This window comes from Taeniopygia guttata, chromosome 18 (assembly GCF_048771995.1).
Source record: "Taeniopygia guttata chromosome 18, bTaeGut7.mat, whole genome shotgun sequence".
Lineage (NCBI taxonomy): Eukaryota > Metazoa > Chordata > Aves > Passeriformes > Estrildidae > Taeniopygia > Taeniopygia guttata.
This window is the reverse complement of record NC_133043.1, coordinates 2300784-2324331: the sequence shown is the minus strand read 5'-3', so window position 1 is coordinate 2324331 and position 23548 is coordinate 2300784. Positions and strand designations below refer to the sequence as shown.

General features: G+C 56.5%; 3 protein-coding genes across 3 annotated transcripts; all 3 read left to right on the top strand.

The window, feature by feature from the left end:
- The first annotated feature begins 25 nt into the window (after positions 1-25).
- Positions 26-4127, top strand: ALYREF (Aly/REF export factor). Its single transcript, NM_001245414.1, is given in 6 exon segments — positions 26-282; positions 442-573; positions 2429-2576; positions 2726-2789; positions 2908-3085; positions 3851-4127. Coding segments are annotated over 6 exon segments (765 nt in total). The 5' UTR covers positions 26-54; the 3' UTR covers positions 3866-4127.
- A 537-nt stretch (positions 4128-4664) lies between these two features.
- ARHGDIA (Rho GDP dissociation inhibitor alpha) lies at positions 4665-12463 on the top strand. The gene is made up of 6 exons (XM_030287245.4): positions 4665-4805; positions 8899-9108; positions 9467-9550; positions 10033-10109; positions 10264-10327; positions 10799-12463. The coding sequence occupies exons 2-6, from the start codon at positions 8919-8921 to the stop codon at positions 10996-10998; spliced, it is 615 nt and encodes a 204-aa protein (XP_030143105.1). The 5' UTR covers positions 4665-4805; positions 8899-8918; the 3' UTR covers positions 10999-12463.
- Positions 12464-15194: 2731 nt separating this feature from the next.
- On the top strand, positions 15195-23548 carry P4HB (prolyl 4-hydroxylase subunit beta). The gene is made up of 11 exons (XM_030287117.4): positions 15195-15435; positions 15681-15887; positions 16659-16792; positions 16994-17131; positions 19349-19453; positions 19732-19857; positions 20094-20294; positions 20944-21064; positions 21271-21452; positions 21879-21965; positions 22522-23548. The coding sequence occupies exons 1-11, from the start codon at positions 15279-15281 to the stop codon at positions 22606-22608; spliced, it is 1545 nt and encodes a 514-aa protein (XP_030142977.4). The 5' UTR covers positions 15195-15278; the 3' UTR covers positions 22609-23548.

The following is a 23548-nucleotide window of genomic DNA, read 5'->3' as shown; positions in this document are numbered from 1 at the left end:
TTCCGGCGCGGGCGCAGCGCGGCCGGAAGTGCGGGCGGGAGCGGTGCCGCCATCATGGCCGACAAGATGGACATGTCCCTTGACGACATCATTAAGCTCAACCGGAGCCAGCGTGGGGCCAGCCGGGGCGGCCGGGGCGGCCGGGGCCGGGGCGGCACCGCACGCGGGGGCGGGCCCGGCCGGGGCGGCGTTGGCGGCGGGCGCGCGGGCGGCGGCCCTGTGCGGAACCGGCCGGTGATGGCCCGGGGCGGCGGCAGGAACCGGCCCGCGCCCTACAGCCGGGTACGGATCGGGCAGGCGGAGCTTGGGCCGCGGCGGTGCGGCGGGCTGGGGTGGAGGGTCCGCGCGGGGCGGGGGCGCGGACGCGGGCGGCCCTTTGTCCACTCCCGGCGCGGCCGCGGGGCCCTGGCGCCGGTCAGCGAGGTCCCGGTCTCATTGCAGCCGAAGCAGCTCCCCGAGAAGTGGCAGCACGACCTGTTCGACAGCGGCTTCGGGGCGGGGGCCGGCGTGGAGACCGGCGGAAAACTGCTCGTCTCCAACCTGGACTTCGGCGTTTCGGATGCGGACATCCAGGTGCGGCTCGGGGAGGCGCCGCGGGGAGCGGGGCCTCGTTCGCTGGCCCAGGTCGGGTGCCCGCGGGAACCCCGCCGGCCCTGCTCCGGCTTGCGCTCGGGGCCGAGGATTCCCGGGTGAATCCCTGCTGATGGGGTTGGTACTAGGTATGCCTACTTTGCCGCGATCGTGGTGGTCTCCAGGGGGCTGGAAAATTCGGTTTATGGGTGTTTTGTAAGTGACTTCCCGGTGCACAGGGAGCGATGATATGACCGTGCTGGATCACGCTGTGGTTGGAGAATGCACTGTGAACTCTGAGCTCCTGCTCTGCGCAGCTGTAGCTGTCCCTAACGGTGCTGTGGGGCCTGCTGCTTTGTCAAGTCACACTCTGGTGGGTGTCAGGGCTTCCCAAGGATGCACCTATCAGTGTAACCAGGTAGTTATTTGTCACGGGAACAGCTCTCCTGTGCTGGTGCTTTGGTGTTCTGTTCCCTACCCGTCGTGGCCATACTCCTTTTGGGCTGGGGCTGGTCAGAGCCCACAGTGCCTGCAGTCGGGTGCTTGGGGCATCTGCGTCAGGGCTGGAGGCCGAGGGGTGTCACAGGGTCATGAGCGGGCTGTGAGCTGTGTAGGAATTGAGGGCCACATTTATTCCTGGTGGGGGCTCCTGCACCACAGTGTTGCCATCACCCTGGCCTCTGGCTCTTGTGCCCTCACCAGGGAAAACCAAACCACTGGTGTCAGACTTTCCTCATCAGTTCATTCATTCCGCCTCTCCACGCACCCATCTGTCTGCGTGTGGGTAACTGGAAAGCAGCTCTGTCAGGTCACCTGCTCACTGGGTAGTGTGCTGCACTCCACCTCTTTTCCTCGTGTAAGTTCAGACTGGGTTTAAATAAGTTCCTGTTAGTTGCAGTGAGATGGCAGTGTGTAAAACTCAGCCCCTGTGCCTTGTGTGCAGCCAAGACTCACCTTCCTGCTGCTGCACAAGCCCCCGTTAGGGGCTGACTCAATGGCTTTGGCCCCATGTCCCATAATTTAGCATTGCCTCAGATGTGGGATTGGTTTTGTTCCTGTGCTGATGCCTCTTTATGTGCCATGAGAGGCCGAAGGCACTCTGATCATGAAGGAGCTGTGCAGAGTTGCTCTTTGTGCCCTCTGAGGCAGAAGCAGCGGATCCCGGGCTCTGGGCAGAGCTGAGACAGCCTTGCCTGCCACATTGTGTCCAGAAAGCATCTGCCAAGTGTCCTTTGCAGTTCTCCTCCAGCAGCCCTGCTGAGAGCCCTGTTGTGACTTGGGAGCAGGTTGACACAAGGCAGTGCAGTAACCTTGTTGGTTTCCCAGATATAGTGCCTGAGAAACAAAATTGGTGGCTCTGTTGCTGTCTCTTTATTTCCAGCCTTTGTGGCAGCAAAGGACACACCTCAGCAGAGGACTTTGTTGGTCTCCATTTTTAGGATATGTTCCTAATGGGCACAAGTCCAGCACAGTAAAAGTGTCATGGTCTTGTGGATCCCTGCACTCACATGGTCATTCTCCTCTGTGAGAAAGGTGTCTGGGGTCTGCAGTATTTTCAGTTGTTGCCACTTTGACTCACCTTTAACAAGGACCCCCAGTTCCCCTGGGAAAAAAAAACAGGTCAGCAACCCTTGAATCTGCTTCACTGGCTGTAATGTGCCTCCTACAGGACGTGAGCGTGGAGTCATGCCTTGTGACAGCTCCCTGAAATCTGGCTGATGGGCTGTGCTCCCCTGTGCCACTGGGTGCTTTTCCAGGCTGTCTGAGGTGGTGGGACCAGCTCTGGTGCTGAGCGTGTCTGTGTGGGGCAGCATTGCAGCATTGATGGATGGGCTGCTCCTTTCCCTGTCGTTCTCAGGAGCTCTTTGCGGAGTTTGGGACCTTGAAGAAGGCAGCTGTGCACTACGACAGATCTGGCCGCAGCCTAGGGACGGCAGACGTGCATTTCGAGAGGAAGGCTGATGCGCTGAAGGCCATGAAGCAGTACAATGGGGTCCCCTTGGACGGTGAGGCTGCGTGGCCCAGCCCCGTGGCTGTTCCCGTGGCTGGAGCAGAGCACATCCGTGTCCCTCCCCTCGTGCCCGTTCCTCCCGCGCCCGCATCCCTCCCGCCCTGCGCGTGCCCCGCGGGCTCACGGCCGCTCTCACTCCTCCAGGGCGCCCCATGAACATCCAGCTGGTGACATCACAGATCGACACGCAGCGGAGACCAGCACAGAGGTGGGGAAGCCCGTGCCCGAGCAGTGCAGGGGAATGTGCAGGAACCCTCCCTGCTGGGGAACATGGGTCCTGTTTGGCTTCGCTGAAGGCACTAAAACAGTTGTTTTAAAATTTACAGTGTAAACAGAGGTGGCATGACCAGAAACCGTGGGGTCTTGGGGGGATTTGGAGGTGGAGGCAACAGGCGAGGGACTCGTGGCGGGAACAGAGGGAGAGGCAGAGGAGCTGGAAGAACTTCCAAACAGCAGCTCTCTGCAGAAGAACTAGATGCACAGCTGGATGCTTACAATGCCAGGGTAAGTGCTGCTTGGGCATGGTAATGGGCTCCTTACAGCATCTCATCCTGGAAAGCGCTGGCAGTCTGGAGCTGGCAGAAAAGGGAAAGCATTTTCCAGGTCCTTGGACTGAAGCAGTCTCTCTCTAAAGCTGAGCTGTGCCTTGGCTTGGGTCTGAGCTTCCCTTTCCAGAGCACTTTGTCACCTGTTCCTGATGGCTGAGAAACAGGCTCTGCTCTTGCCAGGCTCCGTAGCTGGAACAGCCACTATGAGCAGCAACTGCAGAACAAAACTCACACAGCTGATAGGTTGCAGGAATGGGAAGATGAAGGAAAATCTCATGTGGAAGAACTGTGTGGTGTGCTGCTGGGGAAAGGGTGTAATGTTTGTGGCAGAAATGAGCCCCAGCCTGGGGAGCCACAGGCAGGTTGCAGCTGTACCTGGAACGTGCTCAGCTTATGCTGTAGCTGGGCCAGGATCCCAACAAAGCTGAGGCCACAAGGACACTGTGGCAGCAGAGCTGGTGGTTCAGGACTGGGATATGTCAGGGCAAGAGCGTGGAAAAAGGGGGATGAGCAAGATTCTAGAAAAAGCTTTGGAGCAGTGTAGGGGTGCAGTTTGCTGTTGTGCTCATGGTGTGCTGTGGCTTGGACTCTCCTGTCCCTGTCCCCCAGCGCTTGGGGGTTCACCAGAGCCAGGCTGCCTGCAAAGAAGTGGGTGGGCTTGGGTGCAGGGGGGTGCTACGAGGTACCAGGGCTGTGGTGACATTCCTCCCCTCTCTTGCAGATGGACACCAGCTAAAGCAGCAGCAGTGGGCACAGGGAAGGACTCCAATCGTGCTCCACACTCCTGGCAGGGGCTGCGGCTGTGGCTACTACTACCAAGGATGGGATTTGTTTTACTTTTATGTTCTGGGATAGGTTTTAACTCCTGTAAAGGTTTTTTTTAATTCTCAGCAGACCTGTTTTGTACCGAGTTATTTTTGGGATAAATTTTTCTGGTTGCCTGTTGGGCCAAGGTGGCTTTTTCACCTTTGCCGTAATAAAATAGAACCATGTCTAGAGCTGTGGCTGGTGCCTTGCCGCGCTGGGCCCCGCGCCCCATCGCCCTCCCGCACGTACCGTTCTGCTCCGCGCCACTCTGCCGTGTACTGGTCCCTGTCCCGGTCCCGTCCTGCCCCGCTGCTCTCGGTGCTGCTCCCGGTCCCGCTCTGCCCCGCCCCGCGGGTCCTGTCCTGCCCCGCTGCTCTCGGTCCCGCTCCCGGTCCCGCTCTGCCCCGCCCCGCGGGTCCCGCCCCCTGCTCTCGTTCCTGCTCCCGGTCCCGCTCTGTCCCGCCCCGCTGCTCTCGGTCCTGCTCCCGGTCCCGCTCTGCCCCGCCCCGCGGGTCCTGCCCCGCTGCTCTCGTTTCCGCTCCCGGTCCCGCTCTGTCCCGCCCCGCTGCTCTCGTTCCCGCTCCCGGTCCCGCTCTGCCCCGCCCCGCGGGTCCCGCCCCGCCGCTCCCGGTCCCGCTCCCGGTCCCGCTCTGCCCCGCCCCGCCGCTCCCGGTCCCGCCCGTCCGCTCCGTCCCGCCCCGCCCCCGCGCGCCCCCCGGGCCAATCAGCGCGCGGTCCGCGGCCGGAAGCGCGGCGGCGGCGCGGCGGCGAGTAACGGGAAGTGCCGGGCGTGTCCCGGAAGTGCGGGGGCGCGCGGGGCCTGGGCGGATCCGCGGCGTTGGCAGCGCAGCGGGGAGCGAGCGAGCCCGGTACGGCGGGAGCGGGCGGGTGGGCGTACGGTTGGGTGGGCAGGGCTGGGCCGGCCGCGCCGCGCTGCGCTGGCTGCGGGCCGCGGGAAGGGCTGAGCGCAGCCGAGGGGCGGGCGCGGGGCCCCGGGTGCCCTTGCGCGACCTTCCGAAGGCCGGGGGAGCCGCCGCCCCCGGCGGGGCCGTCCCGGAGCGGAGCGCGTGGGGCGAGGGCGGAGCGCGGGGCGCGGGCGGCCCGTGTTCCCCCGAGGGGCTGGGGCGGCTCCCGGCGGGCCGTGCCCGGTGCTCGGTCCGAGGGGCGGTGCGGGGATCGCCCGGCCCCACACGTGCCGGAGCTCGGAGGGCTGTCCATAAATGGCCGCTGGGCACGGAATGAGGAACTGTGAGACACTCTACCAGAGTCGGGCTGCTCAGTGTCAAGTCAGGGCCCTTCCACCCCGGCCGCCGCGGGCAGGGTGCGCTTCGAGCCCCGGCGGGGGGCTTGGCACCGGAGCCGCGGCTCCCCCGCCAGCATCATTCCACCGGGAGCAGCGGCGTTTTCCCGAGAGCTAGTCTGAGAGCCCTGACCGTCGTTTGGTTGTGGTGACAAAAGTTCCCGACCACACTTGATCACTTGACGGTTTCGGGTCTGCTCTGTTGCTCCGCTTGTCCAAGCATTTTTCCAGTGTGGAGGATCTTGTTCCATGACTGCAGAGTGGGGACAGTTTCACTGCTGTGGGTTCGGCTGCTGACACACATGGATAGGTCACAGTCCTGGCTCCAGGTACCCACGGTACTGGTTTGCAGACCTGGTGCAGTACTGCCAGCAGCCTTTATCCTTCTGGAGTTGTTTGTGAGCCCTTAGCCTGGCTCTGCACAGTGCAGCCATGTAGGTAAACAACAAGTCAGGGATATGTCAGAAAAAAAAGAAAAAAAATCCTCCATCCTCAGACTGCTGAGTCCCCTCTGGGCAGCAGTGTGTCCTCCTGTTCCCTAAGTCCTTCCTGCCTGGGTCTGTGAGACAGCCGAGGGGATCAAGTGGGATGAGAATTCCCTCGGATGCTCTTACAAAGCAACTGGTGCAGCAGTGTTACCTGATATGCCCTGATAGCACCTGGCCTCAGGAAGTGCCAGCTAGGCTCCTGTCCCTCCTGTGCTACTGGTGTCCCCCACTCCCCTGTGCTGCCCTGGGACCATCTGACCTGTCTGTGTGGAGCAGCCGGGCTGGTCGGGCTGTTCTGGCTTCCCGTCCTGGCAGAGCAGCCAGGGACAGGGCCCTGTAGAAACACTTACTGCTGGGTCACATTCCTGCTGAGTTCTCCGGGTGGCTGTGCAGGCTTTCCCTGCGCGGGAAGAAGGAAGGGTGGGGACTGCTGGAACTGGCCCTGCTGCCTCCACGGCTGCGCCTGACGGAGCTGATTAGCTCATCTGACGATACTCTGACTAATGCTAGCCTCGCTGCTGCCCTGGGACCGGGATTCCAGGCTACGGAGTCAGTGGTTCATACTGTCTGCTTGGCCACAGCAGGGATATCCTGCTGGTGTTTCTGCCTGCCAGGAGGTGCGGCTCTGGCGTTAGCTGCTGCAGCTGCTCTGCCCTGCACAAAACATGCTGAGAATACGGAAGAATTTGCTGGGTTGAGGGAGCAGTGAAGGCAGCGTGTAAATTCCCAGGTAGGGATTCAGCCTCCTGCTGCCTTCTACAGGCTTCTGTGATCCTGAATCCCTGCTTGGAGCTAGGGTATGTGTCTGAAAATTCAGGAGCCCTTCTGTACCCTGCTTCCAGCACAGGCTGGGGTCCCTTGCTGCAGCCATGGCAGTTCCTGGGGGCTGTGGTGTTCCACAGAGCAGTGGGATCCCCAGGACCTGTGGGTAAGCTGATAGGAAAGGTGAGGGCTGTTCTCCCAGAGCCAGTCCCAGCCTAGCCTGCAGTGATGACTGGAATCATGCTGGTTCTGGTCCCCAGCAGTGTTTTCAGTCCTGGTGGGCTCCTCAGAAATCTAAGGTTGGGGTGGGTCATGATTAATTTACGTGATGGGTATGCATGATTCTTTAGCTCTGGATCACAGAAGTAAGGCTGGAACATAGGAATGTGACCAAAGAGCTGGGGATTTGGGTTTTTGGTTGGTTTGGGCTTTTTTCTATGCCCTCTGTGTCGTGATTGTTGCTAAATATCAGTTTGTGGGAGGGGCTCCTTGTGGGTCTGGTGGAGATGGGGCTAGTGGTGCATGGGACAAAACTGTCACCATTGTGTTACACCAGGGGGTCAGCTGTTCAGGAGTGGCAGCTCTGTGATGACACCAAAGCAGTGCATTTCCAAACTGCCCAAGAGAGGATTCTAGATCTTGGAGGTGACCAGCTGCTGGCAGTCAGGGCTGTGAATGCCAAGACTGTTCCCAGTCAGCACAGCTGTCTCCCAGCCGTGGGAGCTGCACTGGGACTGGTGCTGTTGTTCACAGAGCACTGGCTCCAAAAGCTTCAGGTGCTGGACCAGAGGCTGCCCCATGGCTCCTGGTGTCACTGATCTGGCTGTGAGAGATTTTGTCTCTGCTTGGTCTGAACACTGGAATGTGGAGGGTGCCCGTGGATACTCACGCACAGAAATGTACCTACCACTGTTGCAGAGAGGTGTGTGGATGCTACTGGATCCTCTGCCATGTGTGTGATTAGTGCGCTCTCACAGAAGGCTCAGTCACAGAATTTGGGAGTCACCACAAGTTTGGGACTTAGATTCTGTAAAGCTGGAATTCTGTCACTTTCACTCCTGAAAGCTGCAGATATTCTCAGAGCAAGATGTGAGAGTTAGAACGAATTGCGGGCCATGGGTGGTACAATGTAGCCCAGAGGTGAGCCAAAGGACACGAGGAGGGGACTGGGCAGAATACAGGGAGGAGAGGGAACAGTGTAGGGTGTGTTAGTGAGCGTTTGCTCAGTACTTCTAGTAGTCCTCAAGCCTGGCAGCTGTTTGGGAGAAGCAAGGGACTGGGTTTGATACAACGACACTGACATGAAATCTCAGCAGTGGTTCATCTGTGACATGAGGCTAAATGGCCTTTTGAAGACAAATTTCCACATCATTGTGTGAGGATGTTGGAGGATGCCAGCTGTTTTCTGTGCAGGGAAAATCTTTCTACAGCAGGAAAAGCTCCTGGCACAGATGCTTGTGCCACACAAGGCCAGAACTCTGGTACAGTCCCATGGTGTCCCATCATCCCCTGTCGCTGTCGAGGCAGGACGGGAATGAAGAGACTCGGAGTTTTTAGCATTACAGCCTTCTGAGTCAGAGTCTCTTCATTCCCATCCTGCCTCGACAGCGACAATCCCCCAGTGCCTTTCTAAAGCTGTGCCAGAGTCTTTAGAGAGTCCAAGTTGATGTTTGCCATAGGATAACCCTTCAGACAGCGTGCCTATAGAACACCAAGTATTCCTGAATGTGTCATTGGCTTTTACCAAGGATTTTAATGGAGTGCTGGTATCACCTTTGCCTAGCCCTTGGCGCTGCTGGGCATTTCCTGGCAGAGTCCTGGGCAGCTGAGCCAGGCTCCACATCTTGTTTATTTTATTGCCTGTTTCCCTGGTTGTGTGTGCTACAGATCCTTGCAAAGGGCTGAGCCAGGTGTCTCATCTCACTCTGCCAGGGCACCTGACACAGAGCACTGACACCACAGAGTTACAAAACATGAGTGCCAGATCTCAGCAGAGGGTCCCAGCATTCGTGCCAGTGGTGAGACAGAGGTCTGTTCTTAGCTGGCATCCTGTTGTGGAGAGCAGAAGTGGATTTATTCTGGGCTCTGGTTTATTCCAATTGAAAGCCTCAGCTGGTTGATCTTCTGGAGGAGAATGTCTTCCCTATGGATTTGGAGTATTTACATTACAGGCAAAGCACTGAGGTTGAATTTTTTCGCACTCTTGCCTGGGCCTCTGTGGGCTGAAGATGAGACCTGGCCTTTGGAGTGTTCTGCAGGGGCTGGGAGACCTTAGCAGGGTTGTGTCTCCCAAGGGGCAGCAAAGAGCCCCAGTGAGAGTGGGAGCCTGCAGAGTCACAGCAGGGCAGTTCTGGGGAGCCCTGTTGCTGGTGTGGTTGGTCAGGGCAGTCACATCTCTCCTCTCTACTTCAGTGTGGGTTACGTGTGAGAGGATGGCGGAGCAGGAGCCAACGGCAGAGCAGCTGGCCCAGATTGCAGCTGAGAATGAGGAGGACGAACACTCTGTCAACTATAAGCCACCTGCCCAGAAGAGCATCCAGGAGATCCAGGAGCTGGACAAAGATGATGAGAGCCTGCGCAAGTACAAGGAGGCACTGCTGGGTGCCGTCACCGTGACTGCAGGTGAGCCCTGGCGTGTGTTGGTCCCTTCTGGCCTTGCCTCTGCTCCCACCTGGGAGCTGTTCTCCCAGCTCTGTGTTTGGGCAGGAGCACAGCCCAGAGCACAAAGCTGTGTCTGTGCTCCCCCGTGCCCATCACTGACCTGCAGTGTAGGGCTCAGGGACTGAAGGGCAGGGGTGGCACTCTGCCTTTGCGGAGTACTGTGGGCAGGACCTGGTGCAATGGAAGCCCTCACCTTTACACAGTTGGAGGCTGTTTTTGCTGTTTTTTGTGGTCTTTCAATAAGTTCTCTGGAAGGAAAAGGAGCTGTGTTGGCCAGTGTCGGAGATGAGTGTTAGACAGCTTTTTCTTTTGTCTCTAGATCCCAATGCTCCAAATGTGGTGGTAACCAAACTGACCTTGGTCTGTGCTACTGCTCCGGGCCCCCTGGAACTGGACCTGACAGGTGAGCTGGGAGGCAATTCCAGCCCTGCTCCTGGGCAGAGCTAGCAGGAGCACTGCCAGCAAGGTGGGTGAGCCTTCCTGTGTCAGAAGTGTTGGCAGCAGAGCACAGTGCTTGGGCCCCAGTGGGTTCTGTACCTGGAGCCCAGCGGCAGTTCTGTGACACCTGGGTGTTTTGTAGAGGTGTGAGGGGCCAGATGGGTCAGGCAGATTCTTCCAGCCTGCATGATGACATTCATGGTAGCTTCAAAACGATGACAGCCTTGGAGCAAACATCTGCAAAGAAACAGTTTGGAATTAATTGTATGCTTGTGCTGCAGTGTCCTGTTGCAGGGCATTGCTTGCCTGGCTCCAGCAGCATAGAGGGCCCTGCAGCTAGAGCCATTCCCTGGTCCTGCAGCTCCTGCCCCAGCTGCTCGTGCCATGGAAAGTCACCCCACAGCACAGCACAAAGGAGCTCTGAGCAAGCCTCTCCCGTCTCTGTAGGTGATCTGGACAGCTACAAGAAGCAAGCATTTGTGCTGAAGGAGGGCGTTGAATACCGGATAAAAATCTCCTTTAGGGTAAGGATTCCGATCTGGAAATGGAACACCAGACTGCTGCGGTCGTGGCTTGGGCAGCAAGTGGGGTTGTGCTGAAGGAATAGGCTCTTCCTGCAGGTGGGGTGGGCAGCATGAATGGAGACATCCCGCTCAATCCCTGCTCCTCTCTCTGCAGGTAAACAGGGAGATTGTGTCAGGATTGAAGTACATCCAGCACACGTTCCGGAAAGGTGTGAAAAGTAAGTGTTTCTCTGCGACTTGGTGCTGCTCTGTGTGAGTGAGAGCTTCCTGCTCATCTTGCTGCTGTGACAGGGGCTGCCCAGCAGCTCCTCACGGGAGGGGACAGTCCTCAGTGCCACTGGGCCCATGGAGCTGTGCAGAGGCTCCTGGGCTGAGGTGGTGGGGCAGCCCATGGTCCTGGCTGCACAGCATGTGATCCCGATCCCACCCCCCCCCCGAGTTTGGCAGGAAGCAGGTCACAGCTGACAGCACTGCCGATGCTTAGAGGTCACTCCCCACAGGAGGTTCCCATTCCTGGGGGGAAGAGAGCTCTGAACTGGGTGAGATTCCTATTGTTACAGCTGCTCTACAGGTTGTTGTAACAGTAACAGACCTTTTCTTTGCTTCAGCCTTGCCCCAGATGCATGAGAGGCTCCTGAACCTCTTGGTGCCTCAATGGAGCCTCCATACACCTCTTTTTGTCTTTTTAGTTGACAAGACTGAATACATGGTTGGGAGCTATGGTCCCCGAGCAGAGGAGTACGAGTTTCTGACCCCTATGGAAGAGGCCCCAAAGGGCATGCTTGCCCGGGGCAGCTACAACATCAAATCCAAGTTCACAGATGATGATAAGACTGACCACCTGTCCTGGGAGTGGAACCTGACCATCAAAAAGGATTGGAAGGACTAGCCCTTCCTGAGGCCAAACCCCAGAGAGCGTGAATCAGACAGTGGCTACCGTAGAATTCCCCCCCGTACCAAAGTGCTGACATTGGAACCCTCTTACCTGTCACCCCCATTATCATTTGACCAGAGAGCTCAGTTTTTTATGTGCCCCCTCCCCAGAGAATTGCTGAGTGCATTGACCAAACCATGCTGTCTGCATCTGGTCTCCAGCTGCCCGTCCTGGGGCTGTGCTGCCCCAGCACTGAGGGAGTGCCTGCTCCTTTGCCAGGCCCTTTCTTTCTTCCCACCTTCCTTTATCCAGGAGGTGCCAAAGGGGAGGAACCCCTGTTAGGATCCTGTGCTTGGCTTTCCTGCGCACAGCTCAGGGTAGCTACTGCCTCCAAGTAGCTGAAGAATTTTGGTGCCAGGCAGCTGTCAAATCAGTTTATTGGCTCAAGTGTTCTCTGCCTGCCCTTCCCGCCCAGTCAGTGTCCTGGGCAGCTTCATTTGTGGATGTTCCCTGTAACCATGATGCCTTAAATGTGTAACATGTATCCTCTAGGGACTGGGTCCTGCCTCTGTTACACTTTTTAAATGCCACCTGCCCTCCCCATCTGTTGGCATGGGCTCAGCTTCCTCACAGCCCTCATGTGTTATTAGGAAAGATTCTCAACTTCCCACTTCACTGCTGGTCCGTTCCTCACCCGAGACAGGACATCTCCAGAGGGGAGAGGGTGTGACATCCTGGGTGACGCCTGGCCGCCCTTCCTGGCACCCCGAGCACTGGCCTGGCTGGAGCCAGCCTTGCCTGCGCAGAGCCCTGTGCTCTGGGTGCCCCTGAGGCACAGAGGGGGCTGAAGGGCAGGGCGGTGCAGGGGTCACCAGTGTTGCCATCACCTGCACTCCTCACTGCAGCCCAGGTAGCAGCAAAGCACTGAAATTCCAGGACAGCACCTGCCCTGTGGGCTGTTTTGGGCTGAGGACGGATGATTCTGTCTCTGCAGCTGCTCCTGATGCGATCAACAAAGAGCTTGCGATGGACAAGTGTTCTGAAGCGGTTAATGCCTTATGTATCTGTTCTGCCTTTAAAATCTGTACCTGGCCTGTAGTTACTGCCTTGACACTCGGACCCCTGTGCCTACCACAGACCCGCAGCATGCCAGCCTCCAGCCTTGGCTGCACAGCTGCAGCTCTTGGGGCAAAGAAGCCCCAGGGGCCCCCTGCAAGGCCCCAGGGCTGGACAGGCATGCACCACCTCTGCAGCCCTCTGATTTGGATCTACCACATTGAGGTTAAAACTTGGGACCAAGTACATGTGGCTTTCTTGTAGCTACGTCTTTGCCTCTAACTGCCCTTTCCCTGCCCCTAGAGAGTTTTTTGTTAATTTGAATTGGTGCATATTGTCTGTAAGTTCTAGACCCAGGTTAACAGGTTTGGAATCATCGTCTGCTTTTCCTTTTATGACAGTTAAATAAAATCTTTGAACTGACCGCGTACTGTCCATGCTGGATCTTCAGCATGAAGTGGCTGAATGGGATTTCTGCAGACACCTAGTGTGGGAGAAGACCGGGATCTCTGGTTTTGGTAGGATGTGAAACGGGATCTGGGACAGGAGAGGCCTCATGGCAGTATGTATGCAGGATCTGTCCCTTGCTGTTTGCCCTGTTCTGCACTGCCCACAGTTTGAGGGGTGCGAGTGTGTGAGGCTGTGAAAACAGGGATTTCCAAGGGAAAATCTGCCCCCTGCAGAGCAGCAGGCAGGCTCTGCCCACAGCATGACTGCTCCTGCTGCACACACAAAGGGAAATTGCTGAGCAGTCACAGGAATAAGGGAGGCAATCAGAAAACACAGTCCAGGAGAGGCAGCATGATAAGAGCCTGCGGATGTTTACAGAGCATGTGGCATGTTTGTGTTCAGGATAAAGGAAAGTGTAGCTGTGAAAAGCTCTTTACAGAATCCATGGTGTGAGAGAACCTGGAGGAGGTAGCTCAGCTCTGCTCCTGGGCAGACTTGTGAAGGTAACTGAGAATTCCATAGGCTCCCTCTTGTATTTGGAGCTCACAGCACAGACTCTTTCCTCAGGCTGTGGAAAACTGCTAAAGGATGATGGGACTTGGAAAGGACAAGGACTGAAAGCAACAGTCTGGGCCAGGTAGGAGCTGGCATATAGCCAGTGCCCACTCCAGCAGGCACCATCACTAATTCTGCTTACTATGGAGAACAGTGCCCAGCTACAGCCCCCAGCCCTCTGCACAGTGTGGGGCCATGGAGGGCAGTGTGGGGACTGGAGCAGGGAACAGGCCTCACTCTCAGTGAGTCAGAGCCCAAATGTGCCTGATAGCATGAACAAAGGCCCCCTGTGCTGACCCCCAACAGCCACTCTGTGGGCAGGGTCAGATGAGCACCCAGCTGATGCAACCCCAGCGCTTTGGCAAGAGTTTCCACACCCAGGGTTTCAAGGCTTCTGTTAGATCGTTTTACCACAGAAGGAGACCTGGAGGGGCAGGACAGCTGTGCTCTGCTCCAGCTTCGGGGATTCTCTGCCTCTGTTCTCTGGCACATCTTCCTCCAGCAGGGTGACAGCTGGGCTCTTGTGCCTAGTGCATGCCATGAGTGCACTTGGGTATGGTTGGCAGCAATCACAGGCTGGCTGGGACAGACCATTTGCATGAATTGTGGCTCCCAAAATAAAGCTTTAGCCCCTTCCAGGTGATGCACCTTAAGAACTTCGGCCAGAAGCTGTGCAGGAGCAGCCCCAGGCCGTTCCCCTTTTCCAATGCTGCAGCAACTCCCTCTGACACCACAGCTCTGTGAGTGCAGCAGCTGAGTCGGAACAACGGTGCAGGTGCAGAACCACCCCGGGGCAAGGTCGGCCCTTTCTGACAGAGCTCTCTGGGCCATAGCTTCCAGCCGTGGAACCAGACAGGCTCCGAGATGGCCTGGACTAACGCAGCCGATGATTCCCTCCCTACCAGCCCAAAGTGCCTGTGCCTGACCGGCCCTCAGCTTTGCCTTCCAAAACCTCGCTGGACTCTCCCCGGGCTTGACAAAAGCGTCTGGTTTAGCACCGGGGCCTCATCCCCTGAACGGGCAACAGCCGCTGGCAGCACTCGGGGCAGTCGGGTTCTCTACGGGGAGCTGGTGAGCTCCTTGCTCCTCGCGCCACTTGCCCAGAGCAAATAGCAGCGGCTTTGAGCAGCCCCGAGCTGGCAATCCCCAGGGCGCGGCCGGGAGCCGCGCTCTGCCCCTGCTCCAGCACGGCATCTGCGGGCGCAGGAGCTGCCCGGAGCGGCGGCGCCGGTAGCCTGGCACGGGCAGCGCCCGGGCCTCTTCCCCGCCGGGCGCACACCAGGAGCAGTCAGCACCCTCGGAAGCACCGGGGCAGCGCAGGCAGACCCGAGCGACGGGATTTTCCCCTGCCACGGTCACCGGACTCCTCAGTGCCGGCTGTCTCCGCAGGCTCCGCTCAGAGCCGTGCTCTGATGCTGAGCCTCAACGGGCCCCGCTCGGCCTGGGGGCACGAGGAGCCCCCGCGACGGTGCCTTCTCCGTGAGGCTGCGCGTGCCGCGGGGCCGCCAGCGCCGCCCGAGCCCCCCCGGCCCATCTCCGTGACTGGCGAGCTTGCAGCAAAGCCAAACTGGACGGCCCAAGCCGCAACCGGGCCGGTGCCCGGCCCGGTCGGAGCCCAGCGCCGGGGAACGGACAGACAGGGTCGAGGCGGGCAGCGCTGCTGCCGTGATCCCGGGAGCTGCCGGAGCGGCTCCGAGCGCCGGGCGGTGCCCGAGGGGAAGGCCGTGTCTAGGGGAGGTACGAGGGGAGGAGGAACGGACAGGCCCGACCGGACCCGACCGGACCGCGACTACACCGGGGCGGGGCGGGCCGGGCCTCGCGCGCCGGGCTGGTCACGTGGGGCGCCCGGCCCAGTCAGGATCCACCACGCGCTCGTGACCCTGCGCACGCGCAGTGCCGCCCGGCGGCGCTTCCCGAGTGCCACGTTCGAGGGCGGGGGCCACGCGAGACAGCGGCGCTGACCAATCGCGAGCGGCATCGCGAGGACAGGGGCCAATGGAGACCTGCGGGCGGGGAGCGGGGCCGACGGCCAACCCGAGGCGGCGGACGAGGGACGTGCCCGGACCGCCAGCCAATGGGCGGTGCGCAGCGGCCGGGGCAGCGGCCCCGGCCAATGGGAGGCGGGCGGCGCAACCAATAGCGGGCGGCAGCGGGCGGCGGGGCGGGCCTATAAAGGAGAGGCGGCACCGTGCCCGCGCGTCTGTCCCAGCTCGTCCCGAAGGCCGCCATCAGCCATGGCGGCGGTGCGCGCTCTGCTCCCGCTGCTCTGCTTGGCCCTGCTGCTGCCCGCCGGCGCCGCCACGGAGGAGGAGGAGGATGGTGTCCTGGTGCTGCGCGCCAACTCCTTCGAGCAGGCGCTGGCCGAGCACCGATACCTGCTCGTCGAGTTCTGTGAGCGCGGCGGGGCCGGGCCGGGGGTAACGGGCGGGCGGGGACCGGGGGCGCGGCTGGGGGACGGAAGGGTCGGGCAGGGGAGAGGCGCTGAGGGACGGGCGGCTGTGGGGGCGGGCTGGGGCGCGGGGTCTGCGCGGCCCCTGGCTCGCCCCGCCCCGGGGCTCCGTGAGTCCGAGCGGGCCTCGGTCCGCCCGGGACAGGAGCCGGGGAGGCCCGGCCGCCGCTGACGCCCCACCCCGCAGACGCCCCGTGGTGCGGGCACTGCAAAGCGCTGGCGCCCGAGTACGCGAAGGCGGCGGCGAAGCTGAAGGCGGAGGGCTCGGAAATCCGGCTGGCCAAGGTGGACGCCACAGAGGAGTCGGACCTGGCGCAGCAATTCGGCGTACGCGGGTATCCCACCATCAAGTTCTTCAAGAACGGCGACAAAGCTGCGCCCAAGGAGTACACGGGTGAGGAGGGGCCGCACGCAGGTGAACCGGGTCTGGATGCACCGCCAGGGTGCGGAGGGCAGCAACGTGGCGCCGGGTCCCGGCACATGGCCCGGCGCTGGAGCTGTGCTCCTGCGCCTGGACAAGGTCCACTGTGACAACGACCCGGGAATGGTGCTGGGCCGGTGGTGAACAGGCCAGCCTTTAATGGCCTCCCTCTGCAGAGATCCCTAAGGTCAGCAGGAGTGGAGGAAGTTGCTTTTGTGTAGGAAAGCAAAGTGACCTGAGCTTGGTGTTTTGTGTGGCTTAACTTGACTCAAGCCGTGCAGTACCTAGAACTGGAAACACATCTGGGCCCTTGGGTGAGGAGGCAAACATGGGTGTGAGAGAGCTGCAAGGAAGGCCAGGACAGAATTCGGCTAAGCTAGGTGACACGGTACTTGTAACAGAGGGTAGCATCCAGAATAGAGATCTTGGAAGGAAAAGGTGTTGTAATAGCATAAGTAATACTGAGGTTATGGAGAAGTACTGCGTTGCTGGTCAAAGTTTAAGGATGAGGGCAGGAGGTGAGAGAAGACTGGATTCCTGGGAGTCCCTTGTACCGTGACTTATCAATTAGGGATAAGCTTAATTACACCATGAGTGAAAGGGAAAGAATTGCGCAAATGAGATCTTGAGTCTTGCTGATCTCTTGACTAACTGCTGTAAGGTCTTCTCTCTCAAAGCTTGAGGGTTTTGTGGTCTTGGGCTTAGTTGGGGGGGAAAGTGACTCCTTGTTATCTCCTGGTGTAGCTGGCAGGGAAGCGGATGACATCGTCAGCTGGCTGAGGAAGCGCACGGGCCCAGCTGCTGCCACCCTGACTGATGTGGCTGATGCAGAGGCACTGGTGGACTCCAGTGAAGTGGTGGTGATTGGTTTCTTCAAGGTAGAGTTTGTGTTTCCACTGGAGATGCTCTTGTGTGTGTCCAGGGCCTTCCCTGCTTCCTCCTGGCTGAGCGAGGTTCTGTGCCTCATGCAGTACTTGCTGTCTCGCCTTCCTTGATCTTCCAGTTCTTCGGGCTGAGCCCTGGAATGTGAATGCTTCAGGTGATGTGGCCCTTCTGATACACCTTTCTTTACTCTCCAGGATTTGGCATCAGAGGCAGCAAAGGAGTTCCTGCTGGCAGCAGAAACTGTGGATGATATTCCTTTTGGGATTTCCTCCAGTGCTGATGTCTTCTCCAAGTACCAGATTAGTAAGGACAGTGTGATCCTCTTCAAGAAGGTACTGGCTGGTGCCAAGCCTGAGCACCACACTGGGGTCTGCTGTCTCTTTCATTTTCTTTAATTAGTCAAATTCCAACGAGGTCATTCCTGGACAAAACGGCAAAGGCCCCAGGCTGCTAAGGTAGCTGTTCTTGGGCATCAGAGCCTGGGGAGGAAGAGCAGAACCTGTGGCCCCTTTGTGGGGTGGGGGAGCCTTAAGGGCCCACAGTGTGCAGCTCTGTCAGTCTCCCAACCCTGTGCTGTTCTCTCAGAGCTGCTGGGCTTTGGGTGCAGGTTGTTCCTTCACTCACGTCCCTTTTTCTCAGCTCTCTGCAATGCAGCAGTGGTCACGCCGTCTTGGACTGGCCCAAGAGAGCAGTAGATGGGCTTTCTGGCTGCCATGGTGCTTTTGGTTGTGTCTTAGCAGAGTTGCTTTTCATTGCCCACTGCTGGCCTCTGCTGCTGTCACTCCCTGCTGTGTCCAAGAGCTGCTCTGTCTCACTTCTGTGGGTTCTGCAGTGCAGGGATTCCAAAGAAGCTCCTGAGAGGATTTGCAGATCTAGCTGACTGGGCTGGGGCAGTGGATTATGTGCAGAGGGATGCTGGCTACCTACAGAATCACAAATGCACTATTGGAAGCATGAAAATCTCTGCCACTGGGATGAACTTCCAAGTTTGAGCAGACAAAAAGAAGTTCTTCAGGCTTGGTGGCTTCTCACCCAGAGGTGCTGTGAGGCAGGACAAAGTGCTTTGGGTTCAGACTTACTAAACCTGTAATGTCATCAATCATTACTTTGTCAGCTGGACCTAACACAAGACTTTCTTCCTGTTCACCTGAAAAAAATTGGTTTTTTATACTATACCTCTGACACTGTAGGTTTTTTTATGGTGATAGAAGCTTGTAGACTTAAATTCTGTGTCAGCATCCCACAGGTTAGTGAGGGAATATCTGGCTAATGAGATCAAAATACATTAGCAAAATGGTGGGGGGGGAGAAAGGAGTGCTTTGTTCTTGTCTCATTTGGTAGTTGTGTGCTGTTGCTTGGTAGCTCTGTATGTCAGCTTTGTGTGCCCTGCTCTGGGTACTGCTGGGCTGGACAGAGTTCTGGGCCTGGCAGCCTTTTGTGTGTGTTGGGAACAGGAGTGACCAGGCTGGGGTGGGGCAGGAGTGCTTGGGTCTATGGAAGAAGCAGCCTAGATCTGTCCAGCCATTGGGGTTCCTCTCTGTTCCTGTGCAATGGCATGGCAGTGCCATGGGAGCTCCTGGATATATCTACCCTAAACCAGGGAGAAAAGGAACACCCACAGTAATCAAACATCAGGGCAGGAGAACTTGATGGCCTATTTTGGTTTTGGGCTTTTGCTCTACACCATTAGTTGGGTCTGAATTGAGAGGGTTTGGCTCATTGTTCTTCTCTTACTCTGTGTGAGTTGTCCAGACTTGCACAGGGCCTCACACAGTTGTCCTGATGGCACTCAGGCAATCTGCAAAACTCCTCAAAGTGTTTGCAGAGTTTTTTTCCGATGCGAAGTGTTTTCCACTGAGGCTAGTGTGTCTCCCCTCAACAGAAGGTTATCTGAGTCCACACTCTTCCTTCTGTCAACTGCTTGCATATGGCCTTGCCAGGGCACTGCTGTACCCTTCTGCACATCCTCCTTCTAACCTTGATAGGCCCTGTGCAGCTGTTCCTGTTTCAGCTGCCAGAGGTTCTGGGAATCCTGCTCAGGGGTGATACAGGTGATGGCCCTGTAGGACAGGACCTGGCGCCTCCAGTCTGATGTGCAGCATATGCTGTTGTCCCTAACAGAGACTGGAATGAATTCCCCAGAGCTGAGGAAATGTGTTTGCTGCAGGCTTTGTCATATGTTCCCAGCACTGTCTGGCTGCAGTGTCTGCTCTGACCATTGATTGCTGAGGACTGGAGGCAGCTCCTCAGGGTCCTTCTTGTTGACTTGCACCATTAATGGTTTCACAGTGGTGCACAACAAGGCTGAGAGCAAACCTGGCTGTTGTTGCTGCTTACCTTCTGGTGGAGGGTAATTTAAAGCTTTGCTTGCAAGGAAAATGGACACCTTGATCCAGATTTCATGTGGATATATGGTAACCTCGTTGAGATGGAAGTCTGCTCTGAGTGAGTGCAGCTGCGATCCCATGGGGCAGTGACCAGTGTGAAGGTGTTTTAGAGATTTATGTGGGATGCACAAGTGTTCTAATGAAGAATGTCTGTTCTTGCAGTTTGATGAAGGCCAGAACAACTTTGAAGGGGATTTCAAAAAAGATAATCTGCTGAACTTCATCAAGTCTAATTCATTGCCTCTGGTCATAGAGTTCACTGAACAGGTGGGTCTTTAGATATCTGACAAGGCCTCTCCCATCGCTGCTGCAAGAATATAGCAAAGGTTCAGTTGTAGACTGCATGGTCATGTTTTATTGTGGGGCTGACTCTGGGGGTGTGGAGGAGTGGGAAGGACATGGAATGAAGGAGGTGTGAGCTTGCTGTGCACAGCAGTCCTGCAGTATTGGAGGCTGCTGTGGGCTGGTCAGCATAGTGGAGTTAAACTGGTCTGGATACTGATTTGCCTCTTTCCCAAAAATAAAGTTTGTTTTTTATTCCTCAGACTGCTCCTAAAATATTTGGAGGAGAAATCAAGACTCATATTCTGCTTTTCCTACCAAAAAGTGTGTCTGACTATCAAGGGAAGCTGGACAACTTCAAGAATGCAGCTGGGAACTTCAAAGGGAAGGTGAGATGGATTTCTTGGATCATGAGCTAAGAGACCACCCACTGCCTGCAGAGAAGTGTAGCACTGTCTTTATCCATGGAGCAGCTGTGGAGGAGGACTTTAAGCCAGCTCTCTCATCTGGGACAGGGGAGGAAAAGAGCCAATTCAGCTACACTTGGTGCGAGCGTGTGTGTGAAGTGTCAGTAGCAACAAGGCACTCATGTTCACCTCCTGCCTTTCCTTTTTTTCCTCCCAAGATCCTGTTCATCTTCATAGACAGTGACCACAGTGACAACCAGAGGATTTTGGAGTTCTTTGGCCTAAAGAAGGAAGAGTGTCCAGCTGTACGTCTTATCACCCTGGAGGAAGAAATGACCAAATACAAACCTGAATCTGATGAGCTCACGGCAGACAAGATCAAAGAGTTCTGTAACAAATTCCTGGCAGGCAAGATCAAGGTATGTGAATAAACAGTACTGGTGGTGAACGAGGTAGCTGAGAGGGAGCAAAAGTGCTCCCTGTGAGGGGCTGGAGAGCCAGCTGTAAAAGCCCCTCCATCTTCTGCATGGAACATCCCGTGGGCTTTGTGATTAGGAATGAAAGGCAGAGCTGCTGGGGCCCAGAGGCTGCAGGAGAATGAGCCAGGTAGAAGGACTTGAACATGGCCAAGCAGTTGTGCTGTCCCTGTGCAGACTGTACTGTTTATCCAGTTGCTCTTTCTGACAGCAGTCTGTGGAAGGTGTGAATTCTGTGGCACAGGGACAAGAGTTGTCAGCTCCCATCTGTGGAGGGGCTGTGTGTGGCTCAGCCAGCAGTGGGGGTGCAGCAAAGCCCAGTCCTTTGGGCTGTCAGCAGTGCTGCTTTCCTCTGCAGAGCTCTTTTGTCATTCTCTCTGTACATCAGCACCTGCTGTTCCTGCTGGGTCAGGGTGGGAAGGAGACTGTCTGTGGGAGAAGAGGAAGTGACCAATTCATCTCGTTGCTTACAGCCTGTGACTGAGGTGCCAGTGGGATGGTGAAACCTGGGTTTTCCAGGATGTGTGATTGCATGATCAGTCCAAGTAGCTATGTAGCAAACCATTTATCTGAATTTCACTTTTTATTCCAGCCCCACCTAATGAGTCAGGATCTTCCTGAAGACTGGGACAAGCAGCCTGTCAAAGTTCTGGTTGGGAAGAACTTTGAAGAAGTTGCTTTTGATGAGAATAAGAATGTCTTTGTGGAGTTCTGTGAGTATCTTTCTACGGCTGAGTCTAAGTAACTGGTGTAAAAGGATTGCCAAAATATTGTGTGACCAGGATTAGGGGAAAAGCCTTTTGCAGTCTGGACCCCAAAAGCAGTGCCTTGGTTCCAAAGATGTGTGAGAACTGTTTGGCTGGGGAGGAGTAGGTACCTCATTAGATTGTTGGTGCAACCCTGTCTCTGTAATTAACAGATGCCCCATGGTGTGGTCACTGCAAGCAGCTGGCCCCAATCTGGGACAAGCTGGGAGAAACCTACAGGGACCATGAGAACATTGTCATTGCCAAGATGGACTCGACAGCTAATGAAGTGGAGGCAGTGAAAATCCACAGCTTCCCCACACTCAAGTTCTTCCCTGCAGGCTCTGGCAGAAATGTAAGCAGGCAGCCGGGCTGCCAGGGAGCACGGGAATGCTCAGCTGCTCGCTTGAGGTGTTTTGGACAAGACCTGTGGGAGGGATCTGCATTCAGTTGAGATGAAACACAGCAAATCTACAGGACACCCAAGACCCTTTGTGGGGTCTGGGCTGTAGGGAAAGAGTTTGGGGGGCAGTGGGAAGTGGGAATGGGGAAAAGAGGGAGCATAGAGGACAGTGTGCTCATCTGCAGGCTATTCTTTCCTCGCAGTGATCTCTGAAGTCTAGTGGCTGAGCTGTTTTCCTTCGTCTCATATGGGTGAAGGTGAATTTTTAAATTCCCTTTTGCTTGGCATGTTCACTGTTGCTCAGAAAGAGAATTCTCCTCTCCAGGGGTGTGGGTCTGTAGTGCCCATAACCAGCATCCTTATGTTTTCCCTGTGTAGGTAATTGACTATAATGGGGAGAGGACACTAGAAGGCTTCAAAAAATTCCTGGAGAGCGGAGGTCAGGATGGGGCAGCAGCTGATGATGTGAGTAATGTGAATGGAGTACTCTGGGCCTTTGGGAACAGAGCATGGGTCAGATCTGGTTCTGTGCCTGAATCCTCAGTCCTAAATAAGATCCTGTGTTGTTACATACCAGGAGAGCATATTGCTGGTGAAGAAAGCGCCCAGATCAGTGTGATCTGCTCACGTGCAGCCTGGGTGGCTTTTTGCCTGCAGTGGGCTCCTTTTTTGGAGAGCACCCTGTGGGTGTGGAGATGCAGTGCTGTGGCTGTGCACGGCTGGGGCACTCAGCACCTGGAACTGGGCTGTGTCATCAGTGCCACGGATCTGTGTATCTGCTTGGAAACTGTCACCTGCTGGGGAGGGGAGGGGGTGTGGAGGCTAGTACAGGTGTACAGGTACCAGCTTCCAGGGCTTCCTGATCCTTAATGTCCTGAATCTGAAGCTCTTGCTAGAAGTCTCTGGATGTTTTTCTAGCATGTCAGCAGAGAGCAGTGACCAGATGAGGGGTGCTCCTCAGTGCTTGGTTCTGGGTCTGCCTCTTGTGCTAGAAACCAGGAGCATTCTGTAACCTCCACAGGATCTGGAGGACCTGGAGATGGATGAAGAAACTGAACTTGAGGAAGGTGATGAGGATGAGCAGAAACTCCAAAAGGATGAATTGTAAAGAGAAGACTGATCTACAACACCCAAAAAATCAGACACTAAATTGGCTGCTGTGATGCAGCCCAGCGAGTCAGAAACCCATTAAGATTTAAAGCAGAAGGTAAATGACTGGAAATCCAGGGATTGGCTTCTAAAGTAACACTTTACCCTCATTTGTCTGTACACTTACCTTTTCGTTCTTTTGGCTTTTGAAAAGGGAACTGTCACTAGGGAGCCAGCCCAGCCAGCTGGGCTCTTTTTTCTATTGTGATGTACTTTTTTGTACACAGCTTTTGTCTGGAGAACTCTGTTCTTCTGGGCAGCAGGAGGTTGTGAGGTGGTACCAGGAGTTCAGTAGCCTGACAATCTGGAGCCTTGCCACTAACATCTTCCAGACAGCTTTTTTCTCTTTTTCTTTTAAAACTAAAGCCCCTAATTGATTTCTGCACCTGGCAGGGTCCTTAATGGTGTCAGCTATTTTTCCCTGGAGCTGGCCTTCAGTATATGTGGGGGCAGAAGGCTGATGGCTTCCTGGGAAAAGGTGCATGTGGAGGTGCTTCTCTTCATGCTAGCCAGACGTTTCCTTTTCCTTCTCCTTTAAGACACTTGGAGATGACTATTCCAAACTCCTGGAGGGGTGGAATACTGTGTGCACTGGCTGTGGCAGGCTCTGAGGGTGGAGGTGGCTGCTGGCTCACCAGCTGTGTTGACATCCTTTTGATCAAAGACAAGAGTTGCAATCCCTTTCATGAATTATTTTGAGTGGGTTAACCCGGCAGGTGGGTGGTGGGGGAGGGCCTGATAAACAGATCAAACAGGACATTCGCAATTACTGGGGCTTGGGAATGTGACTGAGGGAGTGCCTCACAGGCCTGAGCTGCATCAGGCTGGTTCTTAGCATTCTGCTACAATAACATTGGTACTGAATTTGATGGCCAAATAAAGTTGAGATTTTAATACTA

What these genes read in the sequence shown, in the direction of transcription:
- P4HB (XM_030287117.4), top strand. Translation starts at nt 15,279, where the DNA reads ATGGCGGCGGTGCGCGCTCTGCTCCCGCTGCTCTGCTTGGCCCTGCTG. An exon ending in ATACCTGCTCGTCGAGTTCT is followed by an intron (nt 15,436 to 15,680) that starts GTGAGCGCGGCG and finishes CCCACCCCGCAG; the next exon opens with ACGCCCCGTGGTGCGGGCAC. An exon ending in CTGCAGGCTCTGGCAGAAAT is followed by an intron (nt 21,453 to 21,878) that starts GTAAGCAGGCAG and finishes TTCCCTGTGTAG; the next exon opens with GTAATTGACTATAATGGGGA.
- ARHGDIA (XM_030287245.4), top strand. Translation starts at nt 8,919, where the DNA reads ATGGCGGAGCAGGAGCCAACGGCAGAGCAGCTGGCCCAGATTGCAGCT. An exon ending in GGATAAAAATCTCCTTTAGG is followed by an intron (nt 10,110 to 10,263) that starts GTAAGGATTCCG and finishes CTCTCTCTGCAG; the next exon opens with GTAAACAGGGAGATTGTGTC. An exon ending in GTTCCGGAAAGGTGTGAAAA is followed by an intron (nt 10,328 to 10,798) that starts GTAAGTGTTTCT and finishes TTGTCTTTTTAG; the next exon opens with TTGACAAGACTGAATACATG.